The sequence below is a fragment of the Ceratotherium simum genome, chromosome 15 (genome assembly GCF_057802395.1).
Source record: "Ceratotherium simum simum isolate JZ-2026a chromosome 15, ASM5780239v1, whole genome shotgun sequence".
In the NCBI taxonomy this organism is placed as follows: domain Eukaryota; kingdom Metazoa; phylum Chordata; class Mammalia; order Perissodactyla; family Rhinocerotidae; genus Ceratotherium; species Ceratotherium simum.
In genome coordinates this window covers 26,712,585-26,730,660 of record NC_141914.1, presented here as the reverse complement: position 1 = coordinate 26,730,660, position 18,076 = coordinate 26,712,585, and the positions used below count along the sequence as shown (strand labels likewise).

The 18,076-nt window shown below is 36.4% G+C and overlaps 1 protein-coding gene across 3 annotated transcripts in view; it reads left to right on the top strand.

Moving 5' to 3' along the window:
• Window positions 1–18,076, top strand: part of LMLN (leishmanolysin like peptidase) — a 107,725-nt gene that overhangs the window by 51,538 nt on the left and 38,111 nt on the right. For all 3 annotated transcript variants that reach the window (XM_087439749.1, XM_087439751.1, XM_004424513.3), the window contains exons 12-14: window positions 4,284–4,394; window positions 12,435–12,567; window positions 14,047–14,206. In XM_087439749.1, the coding sequence (XP_087295875.1) occupies window positions 4,284–4,394; window positions 12,435–12,567; window positions 14,047–14,206 (404 nt within the window). The remainder of the gene's footprint in view (window positions 1–4,283; window positions 4,395–12,434; window positions 12,568–14,046; window positions 14,207–18,076) is intronic.

Genomic DNA, 18,076 nt, shown 5'->3' with positions numbered 1-18,076 from the left:
CGTCCCACATACAGCAACTAGAAGGATGTGCAACTATGACATACAACTATCTACTGGGGCTTTGGGGGAAAAATAAATAAATAAAAAAATTAAAAAAAAAAAAAAGACAACTTAATGTAAAAATGGGTGAAGGATTTAAAGTAGATATTTCTCCCAAAAAGATATACAAGTGGCCAATAAGCACTTGAAATGATTCTCAACATTGTTAGTCCTTAGGGAAATGCAAATCAAAACCACAATGAATTACCACTCCACACCCACTAGGATGGCTATAATCAAAAAGACAATAGCAAGTATTAATGAGGATGTGGGAAGACAATAGCAAGTATTAATGAGGATGTGGGGAAACTGCAACCCTATACACTGTTGGTGAGAATGTAAAATGTTGCAACCACTTTGGAAAACAGATTGGCAGTTCCTCAAAATGTTAAACAGATTTCCCATATCATCCAGCAGTTCTACTCCCAGGTCTATGTCCAAAAGAATTGAAAACATGTCCACACAAAAACCTATATGTGAATATTCATAGCAGCATTACTCATAATAGCCAAAAAGTTGAAACAAACCCAAATGTCTATCAACTGATGAATGAATAAACAAAATGTGGTATAGCTATACCATGGAATATTATTCACCCATGAAAAGGAATGAAATCAAGACAATGAGAAGACAAACTACAGACTGGGAGAATATATTTTCAAAAGACACATCTAATAAAGGAGTGTTATCCAAAATATACAAAGAACTCTTAAAACTCGACAAAATGAAAATGAACAACCCAATTAGAAAATGGGCAAAAGATCTGAACAGACACCTCCCCGGAAAAGATATACAGATGGTAAATAAGCATATGAAAAGATGCTCCACATTATATGTCAAAAGGAAAATGCAAATTAAAACAACAAAAAGCCACTACACACCTATTAGAATGGCCAAAATCCCTAACACTGACAACACCAAATGCTGACAAGGGTGTAGAACAACAGGAACTCTCATTCATTGTTGGTGAGACTGCAAAACGGTACAGCCACTTTGGAAGACAGTTTAGCAGTTTCTTACAAAACTAAACATACTCTAACCATAACAACCCAGCAACTGTGCTCTTTGATATTTAATCAAATGAATTAAAAACATGTCCACACAAAAACCTGTACATAGATGTTTATAGCAGCTTTATTCATAATTGCCAAAACTTGGGAGCAACCAAGTTGTCTTTCAGTATGTGAATGGATAGATAAACTGTGGTACATCCAGACAATGGAATCTTATTCAGAGCTAAAAAGAAACGAGATATCAAGCCATGAAAAGACATGGAGAAACCTTAAATATATGTTACTAAATGAAAGAAGCCAATCTGAAAAGGCTACATACTGTATGATTCCAACTATATGATGTTCTAGAAAAGGCAAAACTTTGGAGACAGTAAAAAGATCAGTGGTTGTCGGGGGTTATGGGGAAGAAGGGGTGAACAGGCAGAGCAGAGAGAATTTTAAGGGCAATGAAATTATTCTCTATGATAATGTAATGGTGGATATATGTCATTATACATTTGTCCAAAGCCGTAGAATGTACAGCGCTAAGAGTAAACCCTGATGTGAACTACAGACTTTGGGTGATTGTGATGTGTCAGTTGTAGGTTCATTGATTGCAACAAATGCAGCATTCTGTTGCAGTCTGTTGATAGTGGGGTCCGCTGTCAGTTGTGGGGCAGGGGATGTATGGAAACTCTGTTCTTTCCACTCAGTTTTGCTGTGAACCTAAAACCGCTCTGAAAAATAAAATCTGTTAAAAAAAAAAAGGAGTGAAGTACTAATGCATGCTATAACGTGTATGAAGCTTGAAAACCTTATGCTAAGTGGAAAAAGCCAGACACAAAAGACCACATGCCATTTCTGTGAAATGTCCAAAACAGGCAAATCTATAGAGACAGACAGTAGATTAGTGGTTGCCAGGGACTGGGGAGTGACTGCTGATGGCTACATAGTTTTTTGGGGGGTGATAAAAATCTTCTTAAATTAGACAGTGGTGATGGTTGCACAACCTTGTGAAGACACTAAAAACATTGAATTGTACACATTATAAGGGTGAATTTTATAGTATGTGAATTATATCTCAGTTTTTTTTTAAAAAAGCACACAAACATTGAAAGCCCTAGATTCAAATCTCAGCTCTACCACTTACTAGCTGTCCCTTTGCCTCAGTTCCTTCATCGGTAAAGTAGGGATAAACAGTGATACCTATTTCTTAGAGTTTTGTGAGACTTTAATGAGTTAATATATGTAAAGCCCTTAGTACAGCGTTGGGCACATTATAAGTGCCAACTAAGTATTAGCTATTATATATAAAACTGAACCAAAGTTTTGTGAAACAATATTTACCCTTACTAACTACAATGCAGACCTTTTTTTCTAGTCTATTAATTTTAAGAGAGAGAAAGAAATGTTAAGATCCACTAAATTGATCTCACGGTCCAGTAATGCCACTAAGAAACCCTGTTTCTAATGCTCCCCCTGCTCCCTCAGTTAACTTGTGCTCGTCCTTCTGGGTTTAAAGTTGCTTCCTCAGAAAAATCTTTCCTAATTCCCTAGACTAGCTTAGGTTTCCCTATTAATGTGCTCCTATTAGCATCTTATACTTAACCTCTGTGGTACTCATCACCCTTGTAACTTTTTTTAATATCTACCCCTCTAGATTATAATCTTCATGAGGGCAGGAACTGTGTCTTTTTATTCACTGCTGTGGCCTTAGCATTTAGCAAAGTGCCTACCATATAAGAAGTGTTTAATAACTGTTGACTTATGACACAGGAAGAGCTGCAAAGAAAAGGTATCGAGAAGGTTTAAAGAAATGTAGCTGGAGTGCCTAGCTGGTGATTGAGTAACGTAGTACTATTACTGTGACTGCATTTAGCAACCTAGACTGGATATGGTAATTCCCAAGGGAATCTAGTTACTTTACATTTTATCCATAGGGAGAAGGACCTCCTAACCTAGGCACTGCTGAAATAATTGCTAGTGTGCAAGATTGGGGGCGTCTGTTACTCTCCGGACAACTTGACCCGTTATGATACCAAGTTAGCTAGTTAACATAACTCACATTGTGGCTGAGGTTGCAGGCATTTTGATATTGGTGTGCCAAGATTCATTTATTCAGTTTCTCTCTGAGTGAAAGTTCTGTTCTTGGAAAGAGGAGAGGTTTGAAAGGTGCTATATCGCATATTTCTGCTTTTGTTTAATATTGTGGGAAGGTGGCTGGAGTGAAGGGATGATTCTTGTCATTCTCCCAGCCTTTGAGCCTATGTTTTTTTGTTTTTTTTGGTGAGGAAGATCAGCCCTGTGCTAACATCTGCCAATCCTCCTCTTCTTTTTGCTGAGGAAGACTGGCCCTGGGCTAACATCCGTGCCCATCTTCCTCCACTCTATATGGGATGCCACCACAGCATGGCTTGCCAAGCAGTGCGTCAGTGCGCGCCCGGGATCCGAACCCACGAACCCCAGGCCGCCACAGTGGAGCGCGCGCAGGCACCTAACCACTTGCGCCACCGGGCTGGCCCCTCGAGACTATGTTTTTATTTACTGTTTTGGTAATGCTAAAGGGACAAGATATAATATAAACAGATAAGAAACTATTTTGTATGATTTTATAACTTCTGTAAATTAATCTTGTCATTAAGAATAAAGAAAAAAACTAATAAAAGTAGGTTCCTTGCCTTTGATTAAATTTACCAGGAATCTAAATCAATGTGGGTTTTTTCCTGAAATTAGAACATTTTTAAAGTATTGGACATAGTATTCATTTGTCATATTATAAAGGTGTAATGTTGAGTCACAAGCAAGGCCTGTATTGATATAGTATCACAAATTCAAGGCCAAAGAAGCAAGAAACTAGGACCAACTGAATCAGATTAGGAAAAAGCTAGCCAACTGGTAATTCCACTCTTTCTTCCCCAGTTTACTCCCTTCTCTTTTTCTCTCATTCTCTTTCTGTTTCTTTGGCCTTTACTCTCCTTGTCTTACACCTTAACCACTTTTTACTCTGTGACTTCTATCATCTTTGAAAATTTACATGGAAATGTGCTTTGTTTTTGTGTTTGTTTTCGAATATGGAAGTACCCTCACCGTAAGACTGAAGTCTCCCAATCCCTGGGCAGCCAGGGCTTTGTGTGTAAATGCTCATCTGTATTAAGGTCCAGTTTGCTCATTGTTGAGATTTGTAATTGGTATGCTGGAGTTGTTTTTAAAATGACGGTAATGAAAAGTGCTTTGTTTGCATTATTTCCACAGTTGGTATAAGGCTAATTACAGCATGGCAGAGAAGTTGGACTGGGGCCGAGGAATGGGCTGTGACTTTGTCAAGAAGAGCTGTAAATTCTGGATTGATCAGCAGAGACAAAAGTAAGAACGCATTTCCTCATAATATCTTTGGTAACACAATTTATTTCTAGTTTTGTTCTTTATCCTGAGCCTACGTCAGTATTTTCAAAATGTGGTCTAAATAGTTGAGTTTCAAAATGTGTAGAAAACCATCTATGGCGCTTGGTGATAATATTATAATAAATAGCTGCAGTATTGTTTTAAATCACATAGTAAAAGAATCTAAAGTGTGAGAGCCAGAGCCATAAACATTTTTGTTTAGCTTATAATTCATAAATATATATTTATTGAAAAATTTTTGCATATTCTATCATTCTTATTGTTTTCTTCAGAGAATGCATTCATAAACATAGATGAAACTGTTGATTCAGTATCAAAAAATGTAAAGGTACTTTTGAATAGTAGTTCTCAAATCTGGATGTGTATCATAATCACCTAGCAAGCTTTTCTTAAAATACATTCTCCAAGTTTGGGGGATACACACACATACACACGTTTATTTGTTTATACGTATGTTTATATATTTATAGATATATATTGTTTTAACTTTTTTTTTTTTTTTTTTTTTTTTTTAAAGATTTTATTTATTCAGTTTTTTCCCCCCAAAGCCCCAGTAGATAGTTGCATGTCATAGGTTCACATCCTTCTAGTTGCTGTACGTGGGACTCGGCCTCGCGTTGGAGGGAGAAGTGGTGCCTCGGGGCGCTCCCGGGATCCGAACCCGGGCCGCCAGCATCAGAGCGCGCGCACCCAACCGCCAAGCCACGGAGCCGGCCCTGTTTTAACTTTTTATTTTTAGATAATTGTAGAGTCACATGCAGTTGTAAAAAATATATGCAGAGATCTCATGTACACTTTATCCAGTCTTCTTGATTGGTAACATCTTGCAAAACTATAGTACAATATCTCAACCAGGATGTTTACCTTAATACAGTCAGATACAGATCCACAGGGATCTCTCATGTTGCCCTGTTATGGTCATACCCACTTCCTTCCCACCCTAGTTTCTCCTTAACCTCTGGAAACCACTAATCTGTTCTCCATTTCTATAATTTTATTATTTCAAGAATATTATATAAATGAATTCATACTGTATATAACCTTTTGGGATTGGCTTTTTTTCACTGAGTGTAATTTTCTGGAGATTCATCCAGGTTGTTGTGTATATCAATGGTTTGCTCAATTTTATGGCTGAATAATATTCCATAATATGGATGTACCACAGTTTTTTTAACCATTCACATGTAGAAAGATATCTGGGTTGATTCCAGTTTTTGGCTATTTGAGTAAAGCTACTATAAACATTCGTTTACAGATTTCTGTGTGAATATAAATCTTCATTTCTCCAAAATAAATACCCAGGAGTGCAATTGCTGGGTCATATGGTAGTTCCAAGTTTAGTTTTGTAAGAAATTGCCAAATTCTCTTTCAGAATGGCTATGCCATTTTATAATCCTACCAGCAATGTATGAGTGATAACAGTTTCTCCACATCCTCTCCAGCATTAGGTATTGTCACTATTTTTTATTTTAGGTATTCTGAAAGATAGTAGTGATATCTCATTGTGGTTTTAATTTGCAATTCCCCAATGGCTAATGAGTTGAACATCTTTTCATGTGCTTATTTGCTGTCTGTATATCCTCTTTAGTGAGATGTTTCTTCATGTCTTATGCCAATTTTTTAATAGGATTGTTTGCTTTTTTCTGTTGAGTTTTGAGAATTCTTAAAGATTTTTATTTATTTATTTTTCCCCCAAAGCCCCAGTAGATAGTTGTCTGTCACAGCTGCACATCCTTCTAGTTGCTGTATGTGGGACGTGGCCTCAGCATGGCCGGAGAAGCGGTGCGTCGGTGTGCACCCAGGATCCGAACGCGGGCCGCCAACAGCGGAGCGCGCGCACTTAACCGCTAAGCCACGGGGCCGGCCCGAGTTTTGAGAATTCCTTATGCATTCTTTTTTGTTGTTGTTGTTAGGAAGATCAGCCCTGAGCTAACATCCATGCCAATCCTCCTCTTTTTTTGCTGAGGAAGACCGGCCCTAAGCTAACATTTATTGCCAATCCTCCTCCCTTTTTCCCCAAAGCCCCAGTAGATAGTTGTATGTCATAGTTGCACATCCTTCTAGTTGCTGTATGTGGAACACTGCCTCAGCATGGCCAGACAAGCGGTGCATCGGTGCGCGCCCGGGATCCGAACCCAGGCCGCCAGTAGCGGAGTGCACGCACTTAACTGCTAAGCCACGGGGCCGGCCCCTCTTTATGCATTCTAGATACTAGTCCTTTGTCGGATATGTGGTTTGCACATATTTCCTCCTAATCTGTAGCTTGTCTTTTTATCCTCTTAATAGGATCTTTTGTGGAGCAAAAGTTTTTAATTTTGATGAAGTCCAAGTTGTCAGTTTGTCCTTTTATGAGTCAAACTTTTGATGTCAAGTCTAAGAACTCTTGGCCAAGCCCTACATCCCAAAGATTTTATTTTATTTTTTTCAAAAATTTTATTCGTTTAGGGGCCGGCCCCGTGGCCGAGTGGTTCAAGTTCCGCAAGCTCCACTTCAGTGGCCCGGGTTCACGGGTTTGGATCCTGGGTGCAGATCCTGGGTTCGGATCCATTCATCAGCCATGCTGTGGCGGCATCCCACACACAAAATAGAGGAAGACTGGCACAGATGTTAGCTCCAGACAAATCTTCCTCAAAAAAACAACAACAAAAAAATCTACTGTTTTATATTTAAGTTTGTGATCTATTTTGAGTTAATTTTTGTATAGGATGAGAGACTTAGGTCAGGGTTCATTTTTTGTGTATGACTGTCCAGTTGCCCCAGCACCATTTCTTGAAAAGGCTATCTTTCTTCCATTGAGTTGGTTTTTTACCTTTGTCAAAACATCAGTTGTGTGTATTTATATGGGTCTGTTTCTGAGTTCTCTATTCTGTTCCGTTGATCTATGTGTCTGTCACTCCACCAGTACCACACAGTCCTTGATCACTATAGCTATAATAAGTCTTGAAATTTGGTAAACTGATTCCTCCCACTTTATTCTTTTTCAAAATCCTTTTAGCTGTTCTAGTTCCTTTGCCTTTTCGTATACATTTTAGAATAACCTTGTCTATATCTACAAAAAAATCTTGCTGGGCTTTTCCTATGAATTGCATTAAACCTGTATATCAATTTGAGGAGAATTGACATCTTAACTATATTGAATTTTTTGATCCATGAACACGGTAGGGGGAAAACATTCAGTCTTTCATCATTAAGTATTAAAAGTTCCCCTCTATTCCTATTTTTCTGAGAGTTTTTATCATGAATAGATGTTGACTTTTGTCAGATGCTTTTTCTGCTTTGGTTGATACAATCATGTGATTTTTTTTTTTTGGCCTATTAATATAGTGGATTACATTGATTGATTTTCAAATGTTAAACCAGCCTTACATCACTGGGCTAAGCCCCACTTAGTGATGGTGTATAATTATTCTTTATATTGCTGAATTCTATGTACTAATATTTTGTTATGGATTTTTCTGTCTGTGTTCGTGAGGAATATAGTACAGTCTTTGTTTCTTTTTTGTACTGTCTTTGTTTTTTTGTATCAGGGTAATACTAGCTTCATAAAATGAATTGGAATGTATTCCCTCCTCTTCTATTTTCTGGAAGAGACTGTTGAATTAACAATTGGTGTTAATTCTTCTCTAAATGTTTGGTAGAATTCTCCAGCGAAACCATCTGGGCCTGGAGATTTCTCTTTTGGGAGTTTTAAAATTATTAATTCAACTTCCTTAATATTTGTAGGGCTATTTATATTACTATTTCATATTGGATGAATTGTGGTAGTTTGTGTTTTTTGAGGAATTGGTCCATTTTGTCTAAGTTATTAAATTTATGTGTACGGAGTAGTTTATAGTAGTTCTGTATTATTGGTTCGGTATCTATAGGGTCTGTCTTGAGATCCCATTTCATTCCTGATATTGATAATTTGCATCTTCTCTCTCTGTTTTTCAGTTTTGCTAGAGTTTTGTCAATTTTATTGATCAATAAAAAAAGAACTATCTTTTTGTTTCATTGATGTCTTCTGTTGTTTTTCTGTTTTCAAATTCATTGATTTCTGCTTTTATCTTTATTATAGACTTCCTTAAGCTTGTTTTTGGTTTATTATTCTCTTCTTTCTCTAGATACTAGATTTATTTATTTTAGATGTTACATCTTTTTAATGTATGTATTTAGTGCTGTAAATTTTCCTCTCAACATTTCTTTAGCCATGTCCCACAAATTTCAATATGTTATTCATTTTACTGATAAGAAAAAAGGTTGAGACAAATGACTTGCCCAGGGTCATATGGTTGATGAGAGATGGAGCTGGGACTTGAACTTCTCTCTCCAAGTCCAGTGCCTTCCCCACTAAATCACAGGTACTTCTTGTGTTGTAGAAGATGTTATTCTTATCTTTCTCACCTGGGTTAGGTCTCAAAGCTGTTTAAATTACTTACACTTTCTGACATCTGGGTTATAACCCTGCTGTGAAAAGAGCTGCTTATAAGCAGTAGCAGGAATCACCTGCAGTGACTTTTGGGACAGCTAGTTAAATCCAACACTACAACTTGATCTGCTAGTATAGTGGTTCCCAAATTCTTCTGTGCATTAGTATCATTTAGAGAGATTTAAAAAATCGCCATGCCCACACTGCACCTGATACCAATTAAATCAGAATGTCTGGAGGTGAGAATCAGGCACTGGTATATTTTTTAGAGATCCCCAGGTGACTTAAATGTGCAGCAAAGTTTGGGAACCACTGTTCCAGTGTGTTGAAGGAAGTATATAACTAACATTGCAGCTGCAAGAGCTTAGAGAGATTTTTTTTTTCCTTTTAACAGCTGCAATTTTATTTGGTCCCCTTTGGGTCCCAATTATAGGATCACCTAAAACCAAAAACAGAAGGAAATTTCCTCTGCTCCATTCTTAAAAACTAAAGCTGTTGGTCCTCTGAATTCTCTCCTGTCCTTTCAACTGTAATCCAGAGGTTGGTAAATTTTTCCTGTAAGGGGCCGAATAGTAAATATTTTAGGCTTTGAGGGTTGTACAGTCTCTGTCACAACTACTTAGCTCTACTTTTGTGCGTCAAGAGCAGCCATAGACAAAACAAATGGGCATGGCCATGTTCCAATAATACTTTATTTACAAAAACAGGTTGTAGGAGAAACAAAGAGACAAAAAAGAGGTTGTGTGTAGGATTTGACCCAAGAGTTGAAGTTTGCTAATCCCTGTCATAAGCATTCAAATGTCCCACTTGTGAAACATTGATGTCCAGAAGTATTTGCAGGACAGAATCCAACTTCTAGCACCATAGGCCCAGCCTGGCTATATCCCTGAGTGACCTTAGAGATTCTAGCATGACCCTTCTTGAGCACAGGGGCTGGTGCTTAGCTTCAGCTGTGATACCTCTCCTTCTCCATTGTTGAGTGACTGGGTGTGAGAAGGGAATGGTAGAGCATAGGGAGAGCCATACTTATTTGAATCACTTGATTCTGTGCACACAAAAAATAAGGTTCTTTCTATGTTTGAAACAATTAAAAATGATAAATTACCAAACTCCTCTGCCTAGCTTATTTGACATTAATATCAGCTCTAGAGCTATACTGTCCAGTATGGTACCACTAGTCATATGTGGTTATATGCTTTATATTAATTAAAGTAAAGTAAAATTTAAAATTCAGTTCTTCAGTTGCACTAGTCACATTTCAAGTGGTTAATAGCCACTACATGATTAGTATCTACTGTATTGGACAGTGGAGATTCATTGCAGCAAGTTCTATTGGGTAGTGCTGCTATAGCATTTGTGAGCCATGAATCTTGAACAACTCTAACTTTGGAATTTTTAAAATCAGTATTTTTTTAACATCCTTATTACTCTTTATTCATTTAGCCAAAACTCATTTTTAAATTAATTTAAAGTAAATATAATGTACTATTTTGTTTTAGAGAAAAAGGAAATGAATTTCATGGTATCGAGAAAATGACTTAGTAAGAACTACTGGTCATATTCATTGGAAACTTCATCGTAGAAAATTATAAAATTACCTTATATGAAGAGTTGATAAAAATGGTGTGGACAGTGAGATTACGTTTATTGAATAACTTATATGTGCTAGGCACTGAGTGCTTATAGTTGAAGCTCAGGAAAGTTAAGTAAACACCAAGGAAGCTGGTATTTGAAACCAAGCCTGTGTGATGACTTCAGGACCTTTGCTTTCCTATTACACTCTGCTGCTTCAAGTTTACCAAAGACTGTGGTAGGTATTTTACACATTTTATCTCAAGAAGCTGTAATTCCCTAGATATGTTTTATTGCTATACTATGTTAAGTTAAATGAGGCAAGTATCAATCTTCCTTAAAATAAGAAATCTAACCTAGGCTTCTTTTCCTTAACAAGCATGTGGGGGGGGCTGGCCCTGTGGCTTGGTGGTTAAGTGCGCGCGCTGCGATGCTGGTGGCCCGGGTTCGGATCCCGGGTGCGCATCAAGGCACCACTTCTCCGTTCATCCTGAGGCCGAGTCCCACATACAGCAACTAGAAGGATGTGCAGCTACGACATACAACTACCCACTGGGGCTTTGGGGGGAAAAAAAAAAAAATTAATAACAAGCATGTGGGGGAAGAGGAAAAATACCAGTGATCCTATTATAGTTTGGCAGACCAGTCATAATAGGATTTAGGAATACTAGAAATTCCTTTAAAACATTACTATTGTGACATTAATATAATTTGTATTATAATTATCAACAAGATGACTAATCAGAATTATAGGTTTGTTTGAAGGTTATCTTTACAGAACAATGCAACAGATTCTGATGTCTTTGGAGAATTGCAAGACCTCTTTTTCCAAATTATACTTCCAAGATTAGATTTAACAGAGAACAGAACAAGTTGTAACAATTATGAATATTCACACAATCTTCATTTTGCACAGGAAAACAAGATTGTCTTGTGAATGTTTTCAGTTTAACAAATTGTCAAACAAAATTCTTTGAATTAGCTTATGGCGTAGAAAAAATTTCACTCTTTGTAGCTGGAAGACAGAGGGGCCATCATCTCCATCTCTTTCTGAGACTCCATTTGGTAATTATAAAGATTTGTATTTTTAGGCAGGATTTGGAATTTCATTATTTGTCATTAAAAATGCAAATCAGGTCTGCAGAACTCCATTTTACTGGCAAAAATGAAGAAAGATAAATAGGATTTTATTTAATAGCAGTGAAATAATGTTATAATGCGTCTAGCATTAATCTTTCACATCTAACACCGGCTCAATACAAGATTGACATAAGGGAAGCCATATTGTAGAAAGGAAACCATATTGTAACTTTGAATGACCTCTGATTAACTGACATGCTCTGTGGATTTTATGGCCCCTCCCAGCTGCAGTAAGTCGATAACTCTGTTCTTTTGAGTTCCTTAGGAATGCAATGAACCCTGGGCAGAGAGTCTATGCTGACAGACATCATCAATGACCCCTAAAAGATCAGGGTATAGGGTGTTGCTCCAGTCTCTGATGCATGTCTGATAAAACAAAAGACTACCAGAAGCTAAGACAAGATGTCTGCCTCCACCCGGAGATCAGATGGATGCCCCACCCTGAGAGTAGATGTCTGCCTCTACCTGGAGACCAGATGGATGCCCCATCCTGAGAGTAGATGCTTGCCCCACGCAGAGACCAGCCCCCTATATAACTGGCCTTTAGTCTTTGTTCTGTAAGATAGTTTTTTTCTGACATTAGTCGGCCATCTTCCCTCTTGCTAACAAGCTGTAATAAATAGTCCTTTCTCTTCTACCTTCTTGCCTCTTGACTATTGGCATGTCTTGCGATGGGCAGGTGACCCCCCCACCCCTTGGGCAGTAACACATTTACTTTAAGCATTTTCTTTTACCCTTTGAAAAATAAGTTTATAACCTGCTTCAGCAATTAGTTTTAAGCTATTAAAACATATTGAAATTGTAATGGAAAAGACAAGCCCTAGAATAGACCTGTAGTATTTTCTGTAGTTTGATGCCATGATGTTTATCTTTGTGTGTAGGAGGCAGATGCTGAGCCCTTACTGTGACACACTCAGAAGTAATCCATTGCAGCTAACCTGCAGGCAGGACCAGAGGGCAGTTGCAGTGTGTAATTTGCAGAAGTTTCCAAAGCCTTTACCTCGAGAGTACCAGGTAACACTTGTTTTGGGCACAATTTTGAGAATCAACTTTTTAAAAACAAGTCTTCATTTTGAATTAGAAGAGTGAATTCTCTTACGTTTTTCAATTTATAAGGCCCCATTTGTTTTCTCTAAGTTAGAAAAAACTGAAGAATTCCTCCATTTCTTTATAACCAGTGTGCTAATTGACAGCAATTGATTTATTAATCTAGCAATGCCTTGTAGTAATGGTAAGAGGCATTTAGAATATTTATTTATTCTATTTTTAAACTGTTTGTATTTTCTTTCTAATTGTTTCCAAAGTCTTTGTCTTTAATTTCCTCTAATTTACACAGAAAACAAGGTTCTTTAAAGAAAATAACTGAAGTACTCTAATCCAACTAATTAGAAAGCTTGGAAGTTCTGCTTTAGAAAAAGTTTGACTCGTGGGATCTAAAAGGTGAAGGAAATGGTCCCCCATGTTCAGTCTTAATCTCTGATTTGACCTTTAGTTGTTTGTTGCAGTGGCTCTCTCTAAACAGCCTCAGCTCTGCCATTTTACAAAGGACCTTTAGGCAGAAATGATATCTCAGAAATGGCAGAACTCAGGAAAACTGAGCAACTCACCAAAATGGTGGGGGCTCTCATCTTAAATACCATCTTCAGCTAAAGACAAAGGAGGATGTTAGGGGTGGGGGGAGTCAGTTATGGGAGATTACCAGAAAAGCACAGTAAACAAAAGTAAGGTTATTGTTCAGATTTAAGTCCTTGCCTTCTGAATTAATAAGAGTTTCTAGAGATAAGGTCATCCTGCCTTCTTCCTGGCATGGAGAGGGAGATACCTTTATAAATAGATATTTCCCTTACAAATGTAAATGTCTCTTACAAAGGATAACTTCTACCTTTACTTGGTTTTCAGTGCTTTTCCTATGTCTGCAGTTTTTAAGAGTAACCAGCCCAAAATAATCCTCATGCCAGAGACACATTTTGGGGTGGCTACTTCTGATCCCCCGCAGTGTAAAATGTGAAATCTTTAAAATTTATCTGGTACCTTGTTCCTTTGGTGTTCAAAGTATTTTATATATATGATCTCATTCATTTTCTCACAGTTTTATTTTTTGAAGTTTGTCAAAACAACATATAAATTAAGTCTCCTAAAAACACTTGAAGTACATTATATTTAAATATCTTAATTCTGTGCATTAGTTTTGTGGTTTGTCAACTCTTAACACTCTTCCTATTCACCCTTTTAAAACATTAGTCAAAGTTGTCATCTAATAAAAAACTTAGACTAATTTACTTACCTTGCTTATTTCTAAAACTATAACAACCTCAAAATACCCCTTAGATAGTATATTACTATCTTTGTGTTGTACCACATATGAAGAAAAGTACATTAATATCTTCTTTGTGTTATACAGCATTATAAGGTTGCTATAAATTGCCTGTGGACTTTGTTTGGATTATACAGAAAGTTTTTACTCTCCTGTCTTCCTAATAATTTTTTTTATAGTACTTTGACGAACTCAGTGGAATACCTGCAGAAGATTTGCCTTATTACGGTGGTTCAGTAGAAATTGCTGACTACTGCCCTTTCAGTCAAGAATTCAGCTGGCATTTAAGTGGTGAATATCAGCGCAGCTCAGATTGCAGAATATCGGAAAATCAACCAGGTTAGTAGTCTAGTGAAATGAAATGTTATTTACGTATTAAATTACATATCAGCAATATAAAATAGTGGTGACAGGCACAGACTCTGGGACCAGACTGAGTTTGTGTTGTTGTTCCACTGCTATCCATCTGTTGGAAGTAACGTAACTTCTCTGCGCCTCAATTTCCTCCCCTGTACAAAGGCGATGATAATATCTTTCTCATAGAGTTGTTGTTAGAATTAAATGAATTAATATAGTAAGTGCTTAGAACTATGACATATAAGAAGGATTGTTAGCTATTATTAGATACACTTGTGTGTGTGTGCATACACACTGCTTTCTAGTAATACCATATATCTACATGACACTTTTCATTTGCAAAGCATTTTCATTTTTATCATTTTGTTTTATTCTTCTAAAAACCTGATGAGAGACATAAAGAAGATATTATTGAATTTCACAGATGAACGAAGAGACACTAAGTGATATATTTAATTGGTATCAGTGCAAGATCCTCCAATGCAGAGCTCTTTTTATTAAATCATATTAGGTATCCTATTTTTTTCCTCGCCTGAGGAGTGTGCATTTTATGTGATTTAGAAGTAACACGTCATTCTCCAGATATCAGAATAATACTATTTTCCCATGGCTAGTAAATATGTATTGCCATATTATTTATTCTCTTTTAATACGTGTAAATGAACAGATCATCAAAGGAATAAACAGTATGGCAATTGGATATTCAAAACTAATAATTATAGCTCATACTAACCACCTTTGTAAACAAAATGTTCTCACATTTGATATGTTAATAAAGAGCAATAAGTAGTTTTTTTCTCTGGGGTCATCAAAATTTTTAAGCTGGTCCTTTTTTCCCCCTTTATTCCATATTTTATTATAGACTAAGACATTTAAATTTTAAATTTCCATAGTGTTTTTTCCTTCTATTCTTAAACCTGGCAGATTTAACTGGATTTATACAGTAATGTTTTTCATCACTTACCTACTTAATAAATGTCTAAAGACATATGATATAACTACTCAGCAGTTCTGTGTTAAAGCAAAGAAATGCACAGATCTGTCAAGTATGAGTTTGCCAAAGATATAGTAGCACATTTTATTGTTTTAGAGCTGGAGTTGGCAAACATTTTTTATAAAGAACAAGATAGTAAATATTTTAGGCTTTGTGGATCAACAACAGTCTCTGCTGCAACTATTCAACTCTGCTGTTATAGTGTTAAAGCAGTTATAGACAATATGTAAGTGAATGAGTGTGGCTGTGTTTCAATAAAACTTTATTTATAAAAACAGGTAGTGCTCAAAATTTGGCGAAGGGTTCTAGTTTGCTGACCCCCTTTTTATATTTGACACTGACCACTATGTTTTTCAAGGACTTTGAAATACTCAAAAATAAAAGAAATAAAGAGTTCTGTTTTATTCTGTTTTACATTTTCTTTCTTAGCTTATACAATTAAGATTTTTCAAAACTGACATAAAATAAAATACTTATCTTTGTAATATTTCAAAATGGGCTAATTGAGCTCTCTGCTTTCAAAAGATGAAACTTACTTGTATTAAGTGTAAAGAGAGCAAATTATTGCTAGGGTTTAGGAGTCTCATCCCTTTGCCCATTAACTATTTAGAGGTCGTTTAGTCCACCTCATACCTCTGCAGGTTTCTGCTTAGTCTGAAACTAGATCAGCATGTTATTTATGGACTTGCAGGAGATGGCATAAAGTGAAAATTCAAGAGAGTTTTGCAAAAGTTGCAACACCCCAAAAAAGCCTTCATAAATCACTTGGCCTCCTCCTACCATGGGTCACTTGGGAAGTTACTGCTACCTAGGCCCCGAGTGACGATGGTTCTTAGTGCCATTTCCTCTATTTATCAAACTTAGATACTTTAGGCCTGGTTTTATCTCTTGTTTCTAATATAATAATTTTCTCCTACTAATTCCTTTGTTGAGAACCCAGTTTGAGTTTTGAGCCCTGTTTCTCTTGACTTTTTTCATTGAAAATTTCCATTAAACATGTTTGATGTTAAAAGCAACTTTTAATCATAAGAAAGGAATGCTTCATTCCATCCAAAAACCGAAGAATACACGTTCTTTTCAAATGCACATGGAACATTCTCCAGGATTGATCACATATTAGGCCACAAAACAAGTCTCCATAAATTTAAGAAGATTGAAATAATACCAAGCATCTTTTCTGACCACAACAGTATGAAACTAGAAATCAACTATAGGAAGAAAATCAGAAAAGCCACAAATACGTGGAGATTAAACAAAATGCTACTGAACAACGACTGGGTTAATGAAGAAATCAAAGAAGAAATCAAAAAATACCTGGAGACAAATGAAAATGAAAATACGACATGCCAGAATTTATGGGATACAGCAAAAGCAGTTCTAAGAGGGAAGTTTATAGCGATACAGGCCTATCTCAACAAACAAGAAAAATCTCAAATAAACAACCTAACAATGCACCTAAAGGACCTGGAAAAAGAAGAACAAACAAAGCCCAAAATCAGTAGAAGAAGGGAAATAATAAAAATCAGAGCAGAAATAAATGAAATAGAGACCAAAAAAACAATAGAAAAAATTAATAAAACCAAGAGCTGGTTCTTTGAAAAGATCAACAAAATTGACAAACCTTTAGCTAGACTGACCAAGAAAAAAAGAGAGAAGACACAAATAAGTAAAATCAGAAATGAAAGAGGAGAGGTTACAACAGACACCTCAGAAATACAAAAGATTATAAGAGAATACTATGAAAAGCTGTATGCCAACCAATTCGACAATCTGGAAGAAATGGATAAATTCTTAGAATCATACAACCTTCCAAAACTGGATCAAGAAGAAGTAGAGAATTTGAATAGACCAATCACCAGTAAGGAGATCGAAACAGTAATCACAAACCTCCCCAAAAATAAAAGTCCAGGACCAGACGGCTTCCCTGGTGAATTCTACCAAACATTCAAAGAAGACTTAATACCTATCCTTCTCAAACTCTTCCAAAAATTGAGGAGGGGGGGAAGCTCCCTAACTCATTCTACGAAGCTGACATTACCCTGATACCAAAACCAGACAAGGACAACACAAAAAAAAGAAAATTACAGGCCAACATCACTGATGAACATCGATGCAAAAATCCTCAACAAAATACTAGCAAATCGCATACAACAATACGTTAAAAAGATTATACACCATGATCAAGTGGGATTTATTCCAGGTATGCAGGGATGGTTTAACATTCGCAAATCAATCAACGTAATACACCACATTAATAAAATGAAGAACAAAAATCACATGATCATCTCAATAGATGCAGAGAAAGCATTTGACAAGATCCAGCATCCATTTATGATAAAAACTCTGAATAAAATGGGTATAGAAGGAAAGTACCTCAACAAAATAAAGACCATATATGAGAAACCCACAGCTAATATCATCCTCAATGGTGAAAAACTGAAAGCTATCCCTCTAAGAACAGGAACCAGACAAGGATGCCCACTGTTACCACTCCTATTTAACATAGTATTGGAAGTCCTAGCCAGAGCAATCAGGCAAGAGAAAGAAATAAAAGGGATCCAAATTGGAAAGGAAGAAGTGAAACTGTCACTATTTGCAGATGACATGATTTTATATATAGAAAACCCTAAAGAATCCACCAGAAAACTTTTAGAAGTAATAAACCAATATGGTAAAGTTGCAGGATACAAAATCAACATACAAAAATCAGTTGCATTTCTGTACACTAACAACGAAGTAGCAGAAAGAGAAATTAAAAATACCATCCCATTTACAATTGCAACAAAAAGAATAAAATACCTAGGAATAAACTTAACCAAAGAGGTGAAAGATCTGTACACCGAAAACTATAAAACATT